The 20,381-nt window shown below is 38.2% G+C and overlaps 1 protein-coding gene across 19 annotated transcripts in view; it reads right to left on the reverse strand.

The window, feature by feature from the left end:
- Positions 1-1,570: 1,570 nt before the first annotated feature.
- rims1b (regulating synaptic membrane exocytosis 1b) overlaps positions 1,571-20,381 on the reverse strand; it is a 137,092-nt gene continuing 118,281 nt past the window's right edge. For 15 of the 19 annotated variants that reach the window (XM_056254351.1, XM_056254355.1, XM_056254350.1 and 12 more), the window contains 9 exons: positions 11,622-11,737; positions 11,297-11,457; positions 9,682-9,834; positions 6,461-6,678; positions 4,312-4,462; positions 3,586-3,692; positions 2,771-2,872; positions 2,419-2,558; positions 1,571-2,162 (listed from right to left, as the gene is read on the reverse strand). In XM_056254351.1, coding sequence (XP_056110326.1) covers positions 1,944-2,162; positions 2,419-2,558; positions 2,771-2,872; positions 3,586-3,692; positions 4,312-4,462; positions 6,461-6,678; positions 9,682-9,834; positions 11,297-11,457; positions 11,622-11,737 — 1,367 coding nt within the window. In that variant the 3' untranslated portion in view covers positions 1,571-1,943. Of the gene's footprint in view, positions 2,163-2,418; positions 2,559-2,770; positions 2,873-3,585; positions 3,693-4,311; positions 4,463-6,460; positions 6,679-7,785; positions 8,372-9,681; positions 9,835-11,296; positions 11,458-11,621; positions 11,738-20,381 lie in introns of those variants that run through there. The other 4 variants (XM_056254361.1, XM_056254360.1, XM_056254367.1 and 1 more) reach the window with 3 other exon arrangements.

Genomic DNA, 20,381 nt, shown 5'->3' on the forward strand with positions numbered 1-20,381 from the left:
CCTTTGCAAATATGGCTTAACCACATGGTTATCTCATATTTACAACACATGCGCTAATTACTCTCTGTGCATCTACATTTATATTTAACATGTATACGGTTATGTATGTATGATATATTTTTGACATTTCCTGTTTTGATATCGGTATACTCTTGAATAACTTGATGGGATGTATACACATTTTATAGGTTAATTTCTGTGGTTTTGAGGTAAATTATGATTCAGTAAAATCTGTAAAACAGGAAGGAGGTTAGCTTTTGTTCAGTGTTACAGTACAGCACATTTCCCCAAAGGTATATAAAAGACTAAAAATAAATGTTGCAACATTCAGCACCGAATGGAGGACATGGACTATTTTTTTTTTTAGCTGATCTGAAAAGTCTGAGTGAAAGCAAATGGCTTCTTTTTCTTGGTTTATCTCTTATATTCAAGTACAAGCAAACTGTACAGTACATGCAACATACAAGCGGGCCTACAGTATGTTGAACTAACACATATCTATTTCTGTTACTTTTTAACATTTGTGTAGTCTGTTTTACAAAAATGTGCATGCAGCTGGGAACTGATCCGAGTCATGCTGCTCCACTGCACTGGAGGGAGGGGCCAGTGGCCTGATAGATGATTGGTGTTTATGTTTGTGATGGCAAAATCTGATTGGTCACTTCAACATTTACAGAGACACACAAGAGGAATTCGCATTTTTTTTTCTCATCTCATTTAAAAATCAAGCTTTTGTGCTTGCATTATTCATTTAAAATAAATACATATGTGCAAGGGCTTGTTGAAGAGTTTGAGTCAATCGTGTGACCTCAGGGTGGTATAAGTTGAAAGTGGCTTTTGCTAAACCATATATATTAAAAAGGAAAATGTACGTTTACCCAATCACTTACTATTAAACAAATTAAAAAAGTTACGTTTAGTGTCCAAAAAACTCTGGGTATCAAGATTTACTCAATAGATGAAAACATAATTGTATATATTTCTTTTACCAAAGACCCTAAATTAGAAAACTTACATGTACACACATATGTTTACCTTGGTACATAGTGTTTTTTCATGAACTAAATATATACTTTTTAATAGCATTTAATGATAAGTGTAAATACCTACAAATCAGATTGAATTCACTGAATAAGATGATGTATGCAATGTACTGTAGGATAATGTAATCGTTTCAGTTAACAGTAAATAAAAATGTATACTGTGCAAAGATATGTGTATTTTTCCAGATACGTTGTCTTCAATCTCTTTTTTAGCATTTCTTGTCATTTTTACAGCACACTGGACAACACAAACCTCTTGATTTTCACAAAAAATGTGCCAGAGATGTTAAAAATAAATAAATAAAACTAAACAAATATAAAATAACTTCTAGAAGAGAGTGGCCTCTGCTAGCTGTCACAAGCATTGACAACAGAGGAACTTTTTGGAGGATATGAACCATGGCTTTGGGTCCTCCAGGTTTAGGCACCAAGAAAGGCCCTGCCCTTCCAGACAACTTCCCCAGGGGACACCCTACGTCTTTCTAGTGGCTGACCTTTGACTTTCAGTACAAACAGGGTTTAGACAAGACAATCCCTTGGTCAGAGGTCACCTTTGTTTTTGGGCTGATACATTCTGATGCTCTGTTAAAAACTAGCTAACGTACATTTCTTTAATGTAGACTTGACAGAATATCACCCTACTTTCTATGTCACCCTAAAGCGGTGCTTCCCACGTGCTAGTGTGCTAGACAGCACTAAGTCTCACGCAACAAACAGTGAGAGAAACAAACAAATTCGGCAGAACAGGTGCTACCCACAAAGAGGAAAACATAAAAACAAAGTCACAGGAGTGATTGTCAGATTTTAACAAAGCTTTGTGTCATTTCATCGCATTTTCTGCCTGGCTCTTATCTTGTTGTCTCTCAGCTTGTATTGACTGTGCTTTATATTGTTAGTCCACTACGATCGAACTCCCGCAGGTGCCGGTGAATTGTCCAGGGATGTCTGAGAAGCACGTCGAGTTATAGAGGCAAGAGTTGGGTCGACGAGGGAAGAAGGCGGGAAAAGTTTGTACCAGCCAATGACATTGCTGGAGAGGTCCAGCTCCTCTAGTAGGATTTGTGCAACTCCCATGAAGGATTTGTGGTCCATTCGCCCATAATCTCCCCAGACAATTACCTAATAGGATGAAATCAACAGTTTGTTTATTGATTCATCAGTGGATGGAACTCTCAGGTCACATAATCAAAGTTAATAATATCTAATCTCAACAATGTGATCTTTTTAAACTAGACAATTGTCTTTTTCATGCAGCCCTTGTGGGCTTCAATGACATTTTCTCACAGAAATTTTGTTCAACTGCCTCATCAAGTGGATAGAATCTGCAAAAAATAAATTAAACGTAGAAAAAAGACAAAAAAGCCACATGACTCACTTGTAACACTTTACCCTGCGGACTTTCTTCAAACTGCAGTGCTTGCTGGTACAGCGGGTCGAGTGTCTTGCGTGCAATTTTTGTCTTCTTCTTAGCTACATATGCCCCATTGTGTAGAAGATAGACTTTGACATATGGAGCTATGATTGAACATAATGGATCAAATTAGGCAGGTATCAACACAATGTATACTACTGACATTACTGAACATATCAAGTATGACTAGCTCTGGCAAATTTGTCTGTTTTCTGTATCACCTAGAACTGCTTGATGAGTTATGAGTAATATGATACTATACATTTGGAGTTTGAATCACAAGCTGTGAGTTCAGAATACATCAGAAAGGACTCACCAGGGAGTGATTTGGATCCTGGTTTTTGGATGAGACCTCGTGCTCTTATCACCTCCACCTCCAGCTGGCCTTTCTTATTCACCATGCCAATCTGAATGTCACCTGGACATCACAGAATATGCAAAGGAAACCAAAATTGGCCATTTTATTTAAACGGTACATTTGCTTAATGGATTTATTCAAATGGTTCATGCAAAAACATTATTTGACATTATTTCCCAAGGCAGTTACCTTTTGTATTTTGTCAGTAAATTAGGACTGTAATTTACTGTATTTAGTACAAATATAGAAAAAAAACTATACAACTAGAATACAACATAACTGTTTTTAACTTGACACAAGTCTTGAAAAGAGACGCTAAAAACAGTGTGACATAATACAGTGGTAAATGATGTCCATATGACAAGACTGATGATTAAAAAATGGCAGACGGATCACTGAAACGCATCCAATATGAACCGTCTCTAAGTCTATCTTATACAGAACTTGATTGCTAAATGATTTGCTATGAACTGTTGGCCAGCTTATGTTCAATTATATGAAAAATAAAGTAAATTCTAAAGCATGTACAGTATTGTCTTTTCATTTGTCTGCTTCGATAACATAATGGGTGAAATTGTATTGGTTCTTCGCTAATTTTTATATACAGTATGCAGTTACTTGTGTAGTTGATCAAATTAATCACAATCAGTTGCATATAACTGAATAAAAAATGGTAAACAATTGACAGCAAATGGGATAAGGATAGGATGCTACAAGGGAGAAAGGTTAAAAAAAAAAAGATTTAAAAAAAATCACAAAGAAGAAAATCTTACCAATTGCTGGTGTGGCTAGGGTTTGTCGACCAACTAGTTGAGCAGGGCCCAGTCCATCCAGGAAGTCACTGAACTGAGTCTCGACTCGAACGGCTGGAAATATTGGACTGACAAAGACAAACATTGTAATAAAAAAAGGTGTTGCAGGTGTTGTTCTTTTACTGACTTATAGTAGATTCATAAAAGAAAAAAATCTAGTAACGAGATCAATTTCTTTTGAATTGGTCTCTTTAAAATGATCAATGTATCCAAAGTATGTGGGTTTGTATTCAGGGATGGTGTTCCCACAACCCGAAAGTCTTTTTGAAGCATGTTTACATGTTTATCCATAATGGCAATGCCTGACTGACTGTTGTTTGGATAAAAGGAACCGCACTTAATGAGGCTGCTATTTCTAGAAAATAATAATCCCGGTTTAAGATGGGACATTTCAGAATGGAAAAAAATATGGAAAATGTAAAATTATTTTGGATCATTGTAAATACAGGAACAGGAAATTGCTCCAACTGACCCCTGCTTTTGGGACAGACATATACATACAAGAACTGGCAATTGGTATGAAAAGATAACAAGAACAAATTTTTCCATGTTGTTTTAGAGAATGCGTAACAGATGTTTAAAGAAGTGCGTGACCAATGCAGTGCCAATCTTGTTATCATGGGTGGAAGTGCTGCATTTAAAAAATTACAAAATATATTCGAATAAAGCAACGAGAAGGAAACTTACCTGCCCTCTGAGTTGTAGCTGTTCATGCTTCCGTTGTTGGATTCTCGGCTGGGTTGACGACTCATATTCCTCTGCAATTCCACAGCCATTCCCGTCTCCTGACTGCGCTGGATTGTCCCTTGACTGCCCTTCGACTTCTTATTGGATGCCTCTGAAGAAGGACAGATTCCACAAACAATAAAGAAATGTACTTTTAAGACTTTTAAGAGAAGTTTGTATCACTCATTTGGAGAGAAAAAAAAGAAAAATCTGTATCTCTCCTACATGATTGTCTGTGATTTAATTTTTAAAGAGTTCAATGAGATCAATGTCCTTTCTAAACAATTCCGGTCAAGCTGCACACTATCTTTTTAACATGCTACATCCTTTTGGATGTTTGAATCAGACAGCAAAATAATTTGACAGTGCTTGTAGCTCCCACCGGAATGAGAGCTAACCGTCCTGCGTTAACCACCCCTTTATCTGTCTTAAAACGGGGGGGGGGGGGGAAGACTCATGTCTCCTCCTAAGTCACTTTTGTCTTACATAAAACAGAGAGAATAAAATGCAGATCCCCCGCAGGTCTTACGACTCCTCTAATGTGCTTTCAAGACTTTTTCAAAAGAAACAGGCTCTGTGGTAGTGGCATGAGTCGCCTGATGGAAAGTCTTATTATACCAAACAATGCAGAGTCAGTCCTGACATCTGAAAGTACTAAAATGGCCACAGGTGCCCCTTTTGAAAAGATGCTATTCAGGTTTGATGAGGACAAACAAACCATAGCTAAAGCATACATTTGAACTCGTAGCAGGATACTGATCAAAGGCTGAAACAGGAGAAGTAGGCTTAATGTTTATGACACTGCATTTTGTGTGTCCTCTTGTTTTGTCTAGTGAAAACACTTTAACAACCTCTTAGGACAAACACACACTAATTTTTTTTATTTTTTTTTATGTCAGGTAGCCTAAAAAAACATCTAAACAAACCTTTTTAATTGAAGTACATTTTGGGGACTTTTAGATTTTTAAAGTTTTTTTGTTTTTTTTTCTCGAAGAAGTCACTTATGTTTACCAAGGCTGTTTATTTGATCAAAATACAGTAATTTTATGAAATATTATTACAATTTTAAGTATATCTGTTTTCTATTGTTATATCCTGTGATGGCAAAGCTGAATTTTTAGCAGCTATTACTCCTTCAGTCTTCAGTGTCACATGATCCTTTAGAAATCATTCTAATATCCAGACTTGGTGCTCAAGAAATATTTCTTATTATTATGTTTTTTTATACAACAGTTGTACTACTTAATATTTGTGTGGATTTATTTCTGGATTCTTTGATAAATAAAAGTGTGAAATATTGAAATGGAAATTTTTGTATCATTGTAAATGTCTTAACTGTCACTTTTAATAAATGTAACGCATCCTTGCTGGATAAAAGTATTATTTTCTTTCAAAGACAAAACAAAACAAAGAAAACAGTTGTGTAGATTATACCAAAATACAACTAATTTTTAAGGGTCAAATCAGTGCCGAGAGCTGACAATTGCCTGTTACTTCTTTTTACAGTGTATTTATTGTTTGAGAAAAAATATAAGAATAAAATCTCTCATTTTAATTTACGTCAAATTTAAATAGGGAATTAAAAAAGATTTACAATAAAAATAACATAAAACTCATGTTTTTAATTTCTGTAAATAAATATTCAGCAAAAAAATCATTTGGTTTGTGGTATTATTGGTTAATATAACTTTTGGCCTTGGTTAGATCAGCAGAAAGTAGCAGTTTCAAGGTTTGTTGTCACACAATTATTGTGTTATAGACAGCTACAGATGCAGAACTTGATTTCAACAAGTGCAACATGTTCCTGGATCAATATCTTTGTTGATCCTGGAACAGCATTCCAATCAATCAATCAGATTTGAGAGACAAGATTACAGTTTATCTTAAGTTTAGGCTTACAACCAGGGTTAGGTGCTTCTACATAAGTGTTATTCACCAATCATTTTTCTCCGATTTTAGGGATAACTTGTGGATAGGGTTAGGTTTAGGGGTAGGGATATGGTTAGGATTACATTTTCAGACAGGAATGTTGTTCCAGGATCAACAAAATATGTTGACACAGGAACGAGTCTGACTCAGCAAAATCAGGATGTGCGCTAAAGACACTGACCCGTTTGACTGATCTGTGAGGTGCTTCGGCTGCGGCGGTTTCCCACAATAGCCACGAATCGAGCATTGAGGCTGGAGCGACGCTTTTTAGCTCCGGTCCCGACTGTTCCCAGAGCAGTGTCAGACTGGCTGCCGTCTGTTCGCTCTGATGTATTAATGTCACCGCTAACACTTGTGCTCTTTAGCATATTCCGACCAGATGAGGCTCTGACTTGACGACTGTAAGCAAGAGAAAGAGTAAAAGAGAGATGAATAGTTGAGACAAATCAGTTGATACATAAAGGTAAGAGAGAGACACTAACTGTTGAAAACCATATTCAAGATCTTAATGCTTTATTATTTGTACACTGCTAAAACAGCTTACAAACCACATCACTGATTCTAATCGAAGCACAAAATAATACCTGGTTTTGTCCAATCAAATTATTTTGCACAAGCCAGTATGGAAGAGAGAATGTTCAAAATCTGTTTTTGGACAATATCATCTGCTTCTCTACATAAAATTAGACTGAATCATGACAAAGTAGTCAAAACTAGTCAACGCTAGTTATGACATCACTTGACAAGCACAGTTTTAGTTCCCGTGTTTTTCCTGAGTTTGAGTGAGACAGAAAAAAAAAAAAAAAAACTTTTTAAAAATAGCTAATAGCCTTTCGTTGATGTCATGAATCGTGATTTGCTATTTTTTTGCAGGTGGAATAGTATAAGTACCGAAAGTAAAAATATTCATTTTCTGCATAGGGGAACTGATTTTAAATGGTAATTTCTAAACATTTAAAAGACAGACTAACTGCAAGCTATGAGGTTGTTAATCAATGATATATGCTTTTGTTGAAGCCATCATCCTGCATTATTTCAATTTTCAACATATTTTTACACAATCAAGTTCAGCAGGGTAATTACTGGTGAAAAACTACACAACCCATAATTCTGCAGAAATCTCCACCAATCAGAGAATCAAATTGCTCTCATGAAGCACTCTTAAACTACTTAAATGTTTGTATGCATAAAATGCACATTTTGCAATACACCTAATTGTTTCTACAATTAACTACAATCCCATTTGCAATGCTTCATGGGATTGTAGTTCTTTCCCTCACTGAAGCTGTTAAGTACACAGTCTCGCACCTTTGTATTTTTGTCTGATTTTCAAACTATATTTTGTTTCAAATCAAAGATTATAAACAAAAGATTATTGGTATACCTTGTAGATGGTTGGTTTGATTCATGATTATATATCAGAAGATTATTAAACTTCAGAAGAAATAAGTAAACTTTTTTTTTTTTTATCCCTATGGGAAAAATACTGGGGTAGGGACATTCTCATTCTTCTGGAAAGTATTTGATTGGACAAAAATTTAATCAATATCAGTATTCTGATTTGTTTTCCTGGAAGAGTTTAAAAGTGTAGACCTACTTAAAGTGAATTGTGTTTGGAAGTACACTAGTTAACACAAAGTCCCTAAAAGCCACACAGTTTTGATTCATGAAATCCTTAAAACTTGATTTACATCTGATTTAACAGAATTGTGTTAATTAAAAAACAACATCTTCAGATCAGTAGTTCAAACTGTCTGTATTATGACACAGCAGCACACTTTGACAGTGCAGCCATGTCCTTTGCTGCCCCCTGGGGGCTCGGAGGAGCTGCCGTACGTCTGCACCCTCTGACGGTGTCAAGGTACTGCAGGACTGTCCAGTTGCACTCTCCCCATCATGTCTATACCCTAATCCCCTGTCTGTAGAATGTAGGGTGGGGATAGGAAGTAAGGAGGTAGGTCTCTCTTCCACAGGCTGGAGGGCAGTGCCAGTGACAGAGGGGTAGGCAGACAGGGTTCTGGGTTTAGGAAGATCCAGTGCTGGCTCAGTATTCAAGCATGGGAGATATGAGGTGAGGCATGCAAAGAGGGATCTAATACACACAATACACAGGACACACATAGACACACACAGAGTGGCATGTGAATAAGCAAAACAAATAAATGATACAAATGAAATCAAACACAGCATGCACAATTAACCATGTCTCAAACTATATGTAGTGTACAGGATCATTTTAAGACAGCAGAAAGGAATATTCCAATAAAATATGAATAGTTGGTAAAAGTTAAGGTATTAAGGTATACTTGACGCATAACATGCACATACGTTTTTTTTAACATCAACATTTTAAATTCATATGGATGTACAAGGGGATAGTAAATATTTTAGAAATACAACTGGTCAACATTTCTTTTAAGTTTTACGCCACTTTTTGTCTTCACTGACTCAACTCAGCTATTGATCATAGTCAACTTATATGTAATAAAAGTTGCATGCATTATAATTATAAAGAATTAGCTTAAAAATAAAATTCACACACATTCAATCACATCGCACACGTCAATGCCACCCAAAAATATTTCATGTTAACTATGTTTGTTTGAACTAAGTAGACAGTGACACCAAACTGATTTGGCTTAAAACTGATATATAAAAAAATTAAATAAATGATGAAGATATATAACTGGTTAGTAAAAACCGAAACGGGTTAGGAAAGAGACAAGAATAGACAGAAAAGATAGAAAGTTAATTTAAGGCTTTTAATGATATATGTACAAGCTCTGTTTGAGGAGAAGGAATGCTTTTATCCTCTTTTCATTTTTTTCCTTGTCATTGCCTCCTTTCTATGTAAATTAGTCTTATTATAGAAAAAAGTATATGTTTTTTAACGTTGCAATATTACCACGTATGGCATGCAGGTGCTACTGTAAATGGAATTTGTTTATTTTGTACATTTCAACTGATCATGGCAGCAGTGATTCATCAATTGAGAATCGAAAGCTTGTGAAGAACTCTATAACTGGGCATATGTCCAGATATGTGGTGTAGTCGAGCATGCTTTTTGCATTTTAAAGAGCCGACTACGGTGTCTGGATCACTGGGATCATTAAGTCCCAGTGAAGTATGACAGATTGCAATAGTTTGCCAGCTTTAGATGAGGAAGATCATATATACATTTTCTGGGTGCTGCTTACTCGATTTGCATAGTTCATTTAGCAAATAAGACGGTAAAACAATGCAGAATGTGCATAAAAATAAAAAGCACTCCGCAGAAATAAGATAAGATTGCTCAATTCTAGATGTTGTTTTTGTTGTTGTTTCTGGTATTAGCTAATGATAAAGTTTTATCTGGTGGTGGTTGAGGTGAAGACATGGGCAGGGGGAGCTGGTCCATGTTACCTCATATCTCCAGCCACCGTATGACGTCTACGTTTAAGCTCCTCAGAGAAACGTCTCTTTCCCAGACTCCTTCTGTTGTCTGTTCCATTCACCCCCCATGAAATCCTTCTCTCCTTCTTCTCTTCTCCTTTACAACTCTCCAACGACTTTGACCTTTGACCCCCAATGCAATATGCATTCATGCAATAGAGCACAAGTCGTAATAGAAAGAAAGGTAAATCATGCAGAAAATAAAAATGTTTCAAAAGTAACAAGCCATGCATAAGACAGACAGCTAAAAGCATGCAAATGTCAAACGACTAATAACAAAAATGAAATATCACTACCTGAGGACACATAATTTTTTTGTGACCTGAATTGAATAATTACTGCTAGTATAGAATAATTTAGCAATTTTACTAGTGACAAATGTTATGATTTGTAGGAGAGGGAATACATAAGCATTGCAAGTGAACAACAATATAATTTAATGTGACAGAACATATTATGATTTTTCAGAGTATGGAAAATTAGCAGAGAGCTAAAGAAAGAGAGAGTAAAAAGTTGAAAAACTATTTTGTAGCTATTAAAAAATATATATTTTGTACTATTTTTTCATTGGTGTGCATGGTACAAAATCAACTTTTGCTCCAACTTCCAATGAAGAGTTAATCAGGAATTTTTTTTAAAGGTCATAACTATATTTATGCATTTTTATATATCTATATTATTTTCATTAGGGTATGCAAGATTTTTGTAATGTTTTTGAAAGAAGCCTCTTATGCTCACTAAGGCTGCATTTATTTTATTTACATTTAAAATGGCGGTTTTCTACGGAAATACATTTTAAAATGTAATTTATTCCTGTGATGTCAAAGCTGAATTTTCAGCAGCCATTACTTCAGTCTTCATCATCTTTCAGCTATCATGATCATTAGAAATCATGCTAATATGCTGATGTGGTACTGTTAAGTAACATTTCTTTTTATTATTATCAGAGTTAAAGCTTTGCTGATTAATATTTTTTGTGGAAATATCAAAGGAACAACATTGTAAAAAGTATTTACTGTCAATTTTGATCAATTTAATGAATAAAAAATAATACAAAATATTAAGATATATATATATATATATATATATATATATATATATATATATATAAATATATATAAAATATATAAATATATAATAATAATATATATAAATATATATAAAATATATAAATATATAATAATAATATATAATAATATAAATATAAAATATATAATAAGAAATATTAATTTCTAAAAAAAAATTTTTTACACCAAACTTCCAAATACTTTCATAAATATATATATATATATATATACAGTATAATCGGATACATATTCTGTGTTTTGCTGCAAAAGCATTTTAGGCATGCTATAAACTTCTAGTCATTAAAATACTTTTACTTTTTGAGGGTTTATAAGTCTGATTGCTTATAACAATGACGGTCACACTATTATTCTTACACTTTGACTTAAACCATGTACAATGTTGCATTTTCTAATAATAACTGCAAATTAACTCCAACATTAGCCATTTCTACGCAGTACTTTCCAAGTGTTAAATGTGGACCCTGTGTGTTTGTTTCTGTGCATGTTTATTGGCTAACCTTATTCTCCCATGCGGCCTCTCAGACTGACTGGACATATAGCTGGTGGCGCTCAGCCGTGAGGCACTGCTGGCATGGGAGATGGCTGAAGCATCGCTCATGTCGCTGTCTGATGACCTCGCAGACATGTTATCACAACTCCTCCTCTGGTCTTTATACATCTAAACCATGGAAAACAACAAATATTTAGAACCCTTTTTAAAAACAATAAAACTTACAAAAAGGAATGTGGGCGAAGAATTAAATTTTGTGAAGAATTATTTAACCATCAACCAGCACTGCCAGACAAATGAGTTGGAGACCTAAAAGCCAGTTTAAGACTCACATCTCTCCTGTTCTTGAGGTCTGCCTCTGGGTCGTGACCAAAGCTTGTAGAAGAGCCCGGCCGATAGGAGGGCACTCTCATCTGCAACTGACGAGCCCGCTCCTCCACTGCTAGTGCTACAATGAGACAGTGAGGAATTTTTGAGGAAATTATACATTTGATGGAAATGCACAATAAATATTCCCTGCTTGAAAAGACAGCTTACGGCAAAACACTACAGTCAAAACCATTGTTCTTTCATGCACTCAATTTTGAGATTTTGGGATATATTGCTTCCATAACAACACAACGTCTTCTTCTTCTAGTGGAAAGAAAACATCCAAAATACTGAAAGTGTTTATTTTATTACACTTTATCTATTTGCTATTTATCTTTAAAGGCTTTTTTTCTTAAAATGAGTTTTTTCTCTCACAGTGAACCAGAACATTTTACTACAGTAGCACTTACATGCAACAAAAGTTCCAGTTTTATTCTTATCTATATTCTGAAGGTTCCCTTTCGAAGTGGAACTCAAATCTGTGTTATGGAGTTGACGTTATTGGGACACTCCGCATGAGCTGGTGTCTGAAGCATGTATGTTACCCACCAAACTTGATTTGCTACCACAGTGATGTCACAGGCATGCCGGCAGGGTATATGCTGGCACCTAGTCATCAGCTTCTTTGTAGGAAGCCATATGTTTGTCTGTGTGTGTAAAGATTATCTGTGTGTTTGCGGTTAGGAGAAAAAAATATGTCTAGTGCATTTAGGAGATGTGTCACAAAGATATATAACACTAAAACTAACACACTATTCTCACAATCTGTGTGTAATATGTCTTGAAATGGAGTACGCTCAGTCAGCCCTCAAGGGGGCTGGTTGTAGTCATTGTGTTCACTTCACAGTGAGAAAGTTCCGGTCCCACACGGCTCTTTTCATCCGATCTACCTGGATTGGTAGCTTTTCAAGTTTTGCTCCCTGTGCATTGGGTCCCGCCACTGCCGAGGCAACACAGCGACTTTGACCGTGGGGGTCACAGGTTGAGCTAGCTGAGTAGCTTGAGACATGTCTATCCCTTTATCAAACATCATTCACTACCTCTCCAGCTCTCAGGCCAGATCTGAAAGCCCTCTTTGCGGCTTCTTCGGACCTGGCAGAGAGCATGTTGCTGACATGAGGAACTGTTGAGATGGACATGCTGAGTGACTCTATCTCCTCCCTCACCCCCACATATGAGGATCTGGTCGATGTAATGACCCGCACCACGGCCAAATTAAAGCTAGAGTGGTCAGTGGAGGGGGAGGAATCCGCACCAGGTAGATAGGATGAGCGATTTCTCACAGGTCATAACAAGCGCAACTGTGAGCCTTCTCTTCCTTCCCAATTTCTATAATGAGGTGGTGAGATTGTGCAACAAACCATTCTCTTCCTGTGTTCACAGCCCACTTGTAAACAGATACGCTAATATGAAGGGGCTTGCTGAACGTGGTTATACGAGGATGCCACGGGTTGAAAATTCGCTTGTGAGCTATCTCGTCCCCGGTGCAGCGTATCCATGCCCGATATCGAGGCTTATGTGGTGGCGGGCCAGGAATGTGGAGATTTGCACACCATGTCGGTCCTGCAAGCTTACCAAGCTGACCTACTCAAGGATCTCAACCTAGGTGGAGTATCTCAGAAGGCATATGCACCACATCCCCAGCCACAGTCGAGGTTCTACATCCCCCTCTTCTGACCCTGTTGCTGACCCTAGCTGGAGACAAGGTCAGGAGGAGAGCGTCACTGGGGGCTCGAGGCGGCAACCTCACAAGAAGCCAATGGAGGATCTAAAGGAAGTCATCTCAGCCAAAAGTGCAAAGAAAGCTGATCCCTTAGGGTCCTCTTTGGCTTTTCAGGGGTAGGTCCTCATATGACCTATGTATATCAAACAGGATTCCTGGAGAAGTAGAAGCGTAAGCTTTCACCAGCATTGAGAAAGGAGATAGAGAAATAATATATATCACTTCACTTCTTGGATGACATTTAGATAATTGCAGTAGTATTGGCTCAGGTATCATCCTTCCCTGAGCATGGGAAGCGCAGTTGCCTATATATGAAATAAGTGGCTACACATTTGCTCCACTTTTTAGTCGATTGCCTTTGGTTTACATCAATAAATATTGTGCTTCCCTTGTAATCACACTCTTTAGCAAATTTGGCGTGTTCACATTTGTGATCCACTTAAAGGGCTTCAAACAGATAGGGTAGCAAGTTTTTTACTGTTAGCACCCTGCCCCTTTGTCTGTCGTGACCTTGAACACAATGGGTATTGCTGCATCAGTATGTCTCCTTAGCAGTAAAGCTAGACTAGTGTAGAGGAGGACTGTTGTGATTGTTATAATCACTCCCTTATTTGTCTCTCCATTAGCTTGCGCTGTGGAGATGATATGAACATGCTCCCTTGTCTATTGGGTGTTGCAGGTGTAGAGTTTGGGCTCTAATGCTGTCGCGTCCCACTCTTCTACCTGCTGCCCATCCTAGTGCAGGATGGGCGATGCTGTGTAGTGAAGTGAATGCACATCACATCATCAGATTGCACATCACTTTTTCATCTGTCGTCTGTTCCAATACTAGGAGTATGGAGTCGATATTGATGTGCCTCCCAGGTGGCACATAAAAAGAGGACTTAGTTAAAGAGATTGGGCATTTCACGCTACTGTGTCCCACTCTATTATCTGGTACCCTCCAGTGAACTGGATATAGAGACAGTTTCAGTATCCTTCATATTTTATATGGACAGAAAAAGGAAAGATGGGCAATTCCGCTGCTCGCGTTTCGCGCCTTTATCTGTCTGTTATTCCTGGTGACGGGAGTTTAGAGATGTTATCAATATGCTCCTATAACAGTTGGGCTGTCATTAAAAATGATCCCTCTGTGATCACGTCAAATAGACTAGACAGGACAGGTAGAGTGGGCAATACCGTAGAGCGCCTCACTTCCTCTTCTGTCGCCCTTCTATGGCATGGGGCTTGGAGAAGTACCAATATGCTTCTCGTTTAATCATTCATATTGGAAATGCCATTTTAGCACTTCCCTCCTAGTTGGAGGCTGCATCAGTCAGTTTCCTTATATGGATAGGCAGTACAGCAAGGAGAATAAGCTTTCAGATTTTGCGTCTGAATTTGTCACCCCTCCAGTCTATACCTGGAGATGATAGTGTGGACATTGTGGGGGCTATGAAAACACACTTCCAAATGGTTCCTGAGGAGTATCAGGACAGAGCATACTCTCAGTTGTTTGCTAGAACTGAAGAAATGGGAAACCATCAGCCAAACTATTTAACTCTGATATGTCAACAAAATGAAGCAAGAACCTCAGAGCCAGGGGTATAGACCAGTAAGGCTCAGGTGTGTCTGGGGTCCTGGCTGAGGGTGGTGCAGGGAGATTGGGCAGAGCCGACAGGGCAGGGAACAAGGGCAATCTGCCCAGGCAGATGGGGAAAATGGGTAGCTGAGGAGAATCGGGAGCCGAAGCAGCCAACAGGGAGGCATGTGCGGCCCCAGGCACACATAACTACAGCAATGTACAGGGAGAGGGTCGCCTCTTTGACTGTGACAGGACAGACAGGGAGAGCAGGCTGCTCAGGGACAGCCGCAGTGGCCATGGCAGGGAGCTCAAGGACCACCGGACTTGGGACCACCAGGGTTGGGTCCTCCAGGACCCCCGGAGTCGGGTCTTTCAGGACAACCGGAGTCGGGTCCTCCAGAACAACTGGATTAGAGGCCATTGGCCTATGGTCCTCCAAGACCACCGGCCTATGGTCCTCCAAGACCACCGGACTTGGTTGGGACCACCAGAGTCAGGTCCTCCAGGATCACTGGGCTTGGGGGAGCAACAGGAGCACTCCTTCTCCTGAGGTTGCGAGGACGAGAAGACATAGATGGCCGCCAGCAGAGAAGCTGCAAAGCACTTTGCATCCTTATGGAGTGATGCAGTGGTCTCGGGTGCCTCAGGGGAAGCTGCAGCATCTACGGGTGCATCTGGGGAAGCTGCAGTGTCTGCAGCAGTCTCTAGGAAGAGCTGCTGCATCTATGGCCACCTCTGGAGGAGCTGCAGCGTGGCTAGAGGTGGATTTGTTTCTCCTCCTCCTTCAGCAGAAGGTGGTTGGAGAAGTGGAGGTTTTACTGTCTGAAGTCACCATATGAGAGGGCACCTCTTGCTACAGTGCTGGCTTCCTCCCACTGCAGGTGAGAAACTCTACAAAACCCTCAAAAGACAGATGATCCATGCCTAATAACCTCCTAATTTTAATGGGCTCATCAAGGTCATAGTTAAATAAGTCCTTGAGAGCCACCTCATTGTAACCCAGCCTGAACTGAACCACATTCCTGAACTCCAGAGTAAATTCCCTCAGGCCAGTCCCTCGTTGATGGAGGGACCTTGACCATGCATAGGGAGAGGGGGCTGCAGGAAGTGGGGGCTGGTAGATAGAGCAACCTATTTTTCTGCGGAGTCCTCATGTTGGGCAGATCGCTCTGACACAGATTGGGGTGAAGGGATTAGGCCAGGACTCAAGAATGCAGAGATGGGCTTTAATTAAATCAAAAAACTAAATAAAACAAAACAAACAAAAACTACCCCGTGGGAGAAAACATGACCAGCTGAACAAGGCAAGATAAGGACAGGACATGGCAGGAAACAACAGGAAGCCAGTAAACATGGTCCACATTAGATGACGATCTACCACAGGACTGCAAACGCAAGGATAATGAATAGGGAAAGCAAACAAAGCAGGTAACGAGGGAGGACAGGTGGTGCAAATTAACAAATACTCAGATAACAAGAAGGGCGGGGTTTGAAAATAGACAGCAGAGCACATGGCACATAGAAACAAACATGACCAGCCATGTGCTCACACCAAACAAGTTAAACAACAAGAGCACATGGCCAGTGAACACAATCACAAGCCATGTGCTCAAACAAAACATGAAAAGAACATGCAGCTAATGAGAGCTCTCACCGACTGTGTCCACACAAAACATGACAACATGAAAGCACGCAGTCAATTAAACACACAAGCCGCATGCTACACAGCACAAGACAAAACATGACAACATGAAAGCACATGGCCAAACTAGGGATGGGCAAGAGTACTCGTACGTGACAGCGATGATTGGTCATGAAAACGCAGCATTTGAGGAGGTTCCTGAGACCTGATTTTTTCCAGACCAGCAAAATAAAGTGAAATGTGATGCCTGGAATCACTTTGATCATGTAATGCAGTTACCTGCAAGATGTGCAGTGCCAATCTACTATGTACATAACATTATAATGAGAACACCTTTTTAACTGCTAATTTCTTCACTGACAAAACAACAACCATCAGCAGTCAGTTCTCAGCTCCACACACACAGGAACTCAGACAAATCACATTCACAGCCAGAAATCTTCTCTTGTCATTTTCTACACTCACTGAGGCCACATCCACACGAAGCCAGAGCTTTCCCTATCCAATGTTTTTTTTCCTCTTTCTAAAAAAAAAGTCTGTAAACACAGCGACGTCTCGAAAAATATCTGCGTACACACGAAACCACTAAAACCGACTCAAAACGATGTAGTATACATCCCAGACCAGTATATGGCGCTGTAATTCTGCCATAGAGATACACTAAAAATGCGAGAGGAAGACTTGCGCATGCGCATAAAACCTTGCGCGCTGTAGGCTACTATAGACAGTAAAATAAATACTAGGCTACAATAATATTAGGCGCAGTTGCTTCTTTTCTTTTTTTCTTTTTTTACCAAGAACTTTATTGAACAACCATAAATTGCCTGGTACAAAATAGGGAGTCACGATATTCGATTAGTTAGCGGACTCAGATAGCCTACCACAAAGAACCGGCAAAAGTAACAAATGTGTCAAATATATACATTTTAATTGTTTATTAATAAACTAGTGTTTTCTGTGTCATTCTTGACTGAAAAGATGAAGTTGCTGACTCGCCACTTCGCAGTATTGTGAACGCGCCTATGGAGTAGGCTAATGCACTTCATACGGATTAGAATAAAAGAGAGAGTTATCTGTTTCTTTTCGTTTTGAATTGTTGTTCGATGTTGTTTAAACGTAGACATTTCAAGCTTTCTATATAATTCTGAGTTTCGGTTCATTTACCAGACGAGCTAGCCTAGAAATCTGATGCACCCTAGCGGCAGCAACAATTATTTTGCAGCAAAGTGTGGTCTAGCAACTCTCCATAGACTTTTGAGCTGGAAAAACCAAAAACTGGTCCGGCCAATTAGATCGTGTAGAGTTGGTGGGCGGGCTTAACATAATGACAGCAGAGTTATGACAGTTCTGCGTGATTTCCATAGGTGATTTCCCTCTGCTTGAAAACAAAGAAGATGCTGCTGGGGAACAGCGGCCTTTCGAATTGGCTTTGCCCGCGACTCTGGATGACTTGGAGTTAAGAGAACGTCACTTAAGTCATTCCTAAAAAAGGAAGATGTGTTCAGAGTTTTGACGACCGGATACGCCAAAAGTTTAATATACCAACTAGCTGGTTCACTGGTGGAAAAACGCATGGGACTCACTCAGCCACAGCCGTTCGTTGCTCTGGTTGGTTGTAGGGCTATCCTATTGCGTGCCGAGGGATATTGAAAGACAAACGTTTATCCCGCCCCTCGGCAGAGGTGGGTAGAGTATCCAAAAACTGTACTCAAGTAAAAGTATAAGTACTTATAGAAATATTTACTCAAAGTAAAAGTAAAAGTAATAATCTTAAAAGTTACTTGAGTAAGAGTAAAAAAGTATCCAATGAAAAAACTACTCAAGTAGTTAGTTAGTTACTTTGGATCACATAGGCCTATATATATATATATATATATATAACATGATATTATTTATATATTTTTTCATTTAAATGACTAAAATTATCATAATTAGATAAGCTATCTTTGCAACAAAAACAGAAGAGACAAACATTATTTCTGTATATCTGTATATTATATCTATTGCCCGAAAACCATTGCCTGTCCTTTGGTTTGTATAATAGTATAATAACTTATACAACTACATTTGGATTATTAGACAATGTCGGAATAAAGTGACTCTATGGAGTTTTGCATTCATATGTAAAGGGATGGGAACCATTGACACAGATTAGAAAGTGTTAAAACTCTGCACATGTGCTCGCAGTCATGTCATACCCAACACAAACAACGATCAAATGCAAGGATCTTCTTCTGTCTGTTCTCCAAAATGTATTTAAATGTAGGCTATATTTATGAAAGCATATTTAAACTGGTTAACTGTGTCTAATAAGGCAGGCAAAGGCATTCGCTTTCAAGTCGAGTTCGCACGCCACTGCGCAATACACACATTGTGTGTGTACACACATTCATAAACTGGACGATGATAGCTTATGTAATGTATAAAGTAATGTATATGTCCAAAAAAAGGGTAATGTCATACTTTGTAGTAGTGCTATATGGCGTAATAATCTGTTTGGTTGTAAAATGTATTACCTGAATGAAATGAAATCGAATGTATCGTCGTGTGGAATAATTCATTCACACACAGCTTACGAAGTAACATACGAAGATGTTCAACTAATAAAGATCTTCATCGCTGGCAAAAAATATGATGCATTTGCAGATTTACTTTCTAGACTGTACTGTAGACTGTGGACCGCCACTTCATACAACGCTCTTGATGTTCTTAAATCTTCCTGTTACGACTCCGAGACGATTCAGTGCGTGCAGGAAACTGAACAGATCATTCAAACTGATTCGCGAACCGATTTAGACAGATCTGCCCAACTTGTTTGATAAAGTCTTTGAACAGAATCGACTCAAAAGAGTGATTCATTTGTGAATTGAGCATCGCTCATGCCCAGAAAAAAGAGAGAGTGCGCGCTTAGAATAAACTACGCTTTTAACAACATATTGCATTAAAATAAAGTAACGAGAGGAACGTCGCCCAACGTAACGAAGTAAAAGTACAGTTTTTTCATTAGAAATGTACTCGAGTTAAAGTAAAAGTACCCACAATTAAATCTACTCTTAAAAGTAAAAAATGTCCAAAAAAATACTCAAGTAAATGTAACGAAGTAAATGTACTTCGTTACTACCCACCTCTGCCCCTCGGATTGAGGTATGCCAATTGTGAGTTCCCAGACCTAACATCTTGATGTAGGTCTGGCTTGCCAGGCTAGAGACGAGCTCCAGTTCACGAGCAATGCAAGTTATATCGCGCCGGCGCGTCCGTCCTGATTATATTCTCTGCTTTAGCCTATATTTGCTTCTTATTTATTAAATCCAGGTAAATGGTTGATGAAACATTGATTAAAATTAAGAGACAATTTATACAAAACGAAATTCACTTTAAAGAAAGGCTTTATACAAAACAAAACTTAATGTGGTTAAAATTAGGTCTCCTGATATATTGTGCATCTTATTATAGGCTACTCATGCATGCGGTTCACTTTTCATAATCAACATAGATTAAATAAAAAAATAACATATTTAAACATAAATATTAAACTAAATACATTTCTTTAATGGCTACAACACGTATAGGCCTACAATAAGAGAAATGTAATGTCGGAGTGGAACATTACAGGGGTGCGTTTTTTGAATAGCCGTTATATCAAATAATTCCCATCGATCGTTTATATATATATACTGTATATATATATATATATATATATACTGTATATATATATATATATATATATATATATATATATATATATTTAAATTCAATGCTTTAACTTTCCTTTAATCCCTCCCTATTCTAGCTAT

This window comes from Rhinichthys klamathensis, unplaced genomic scaffold (genome assembly GCF_029890125.1).
Source record: "Rhinichthys klamathensis goyatoka isolate OS25496 unplaced genomic scaffold, OSU_Roscu_1.1 h1tg000111l_1, whole genome shotgun sequence".
Taxonomy (NCBI): Eukaryota; Metazoa; Chordata; class Actinopteri; order Cypriniformes; family Leuciscidae; genus Rhinichthys; species Rhinichthys klamathensis.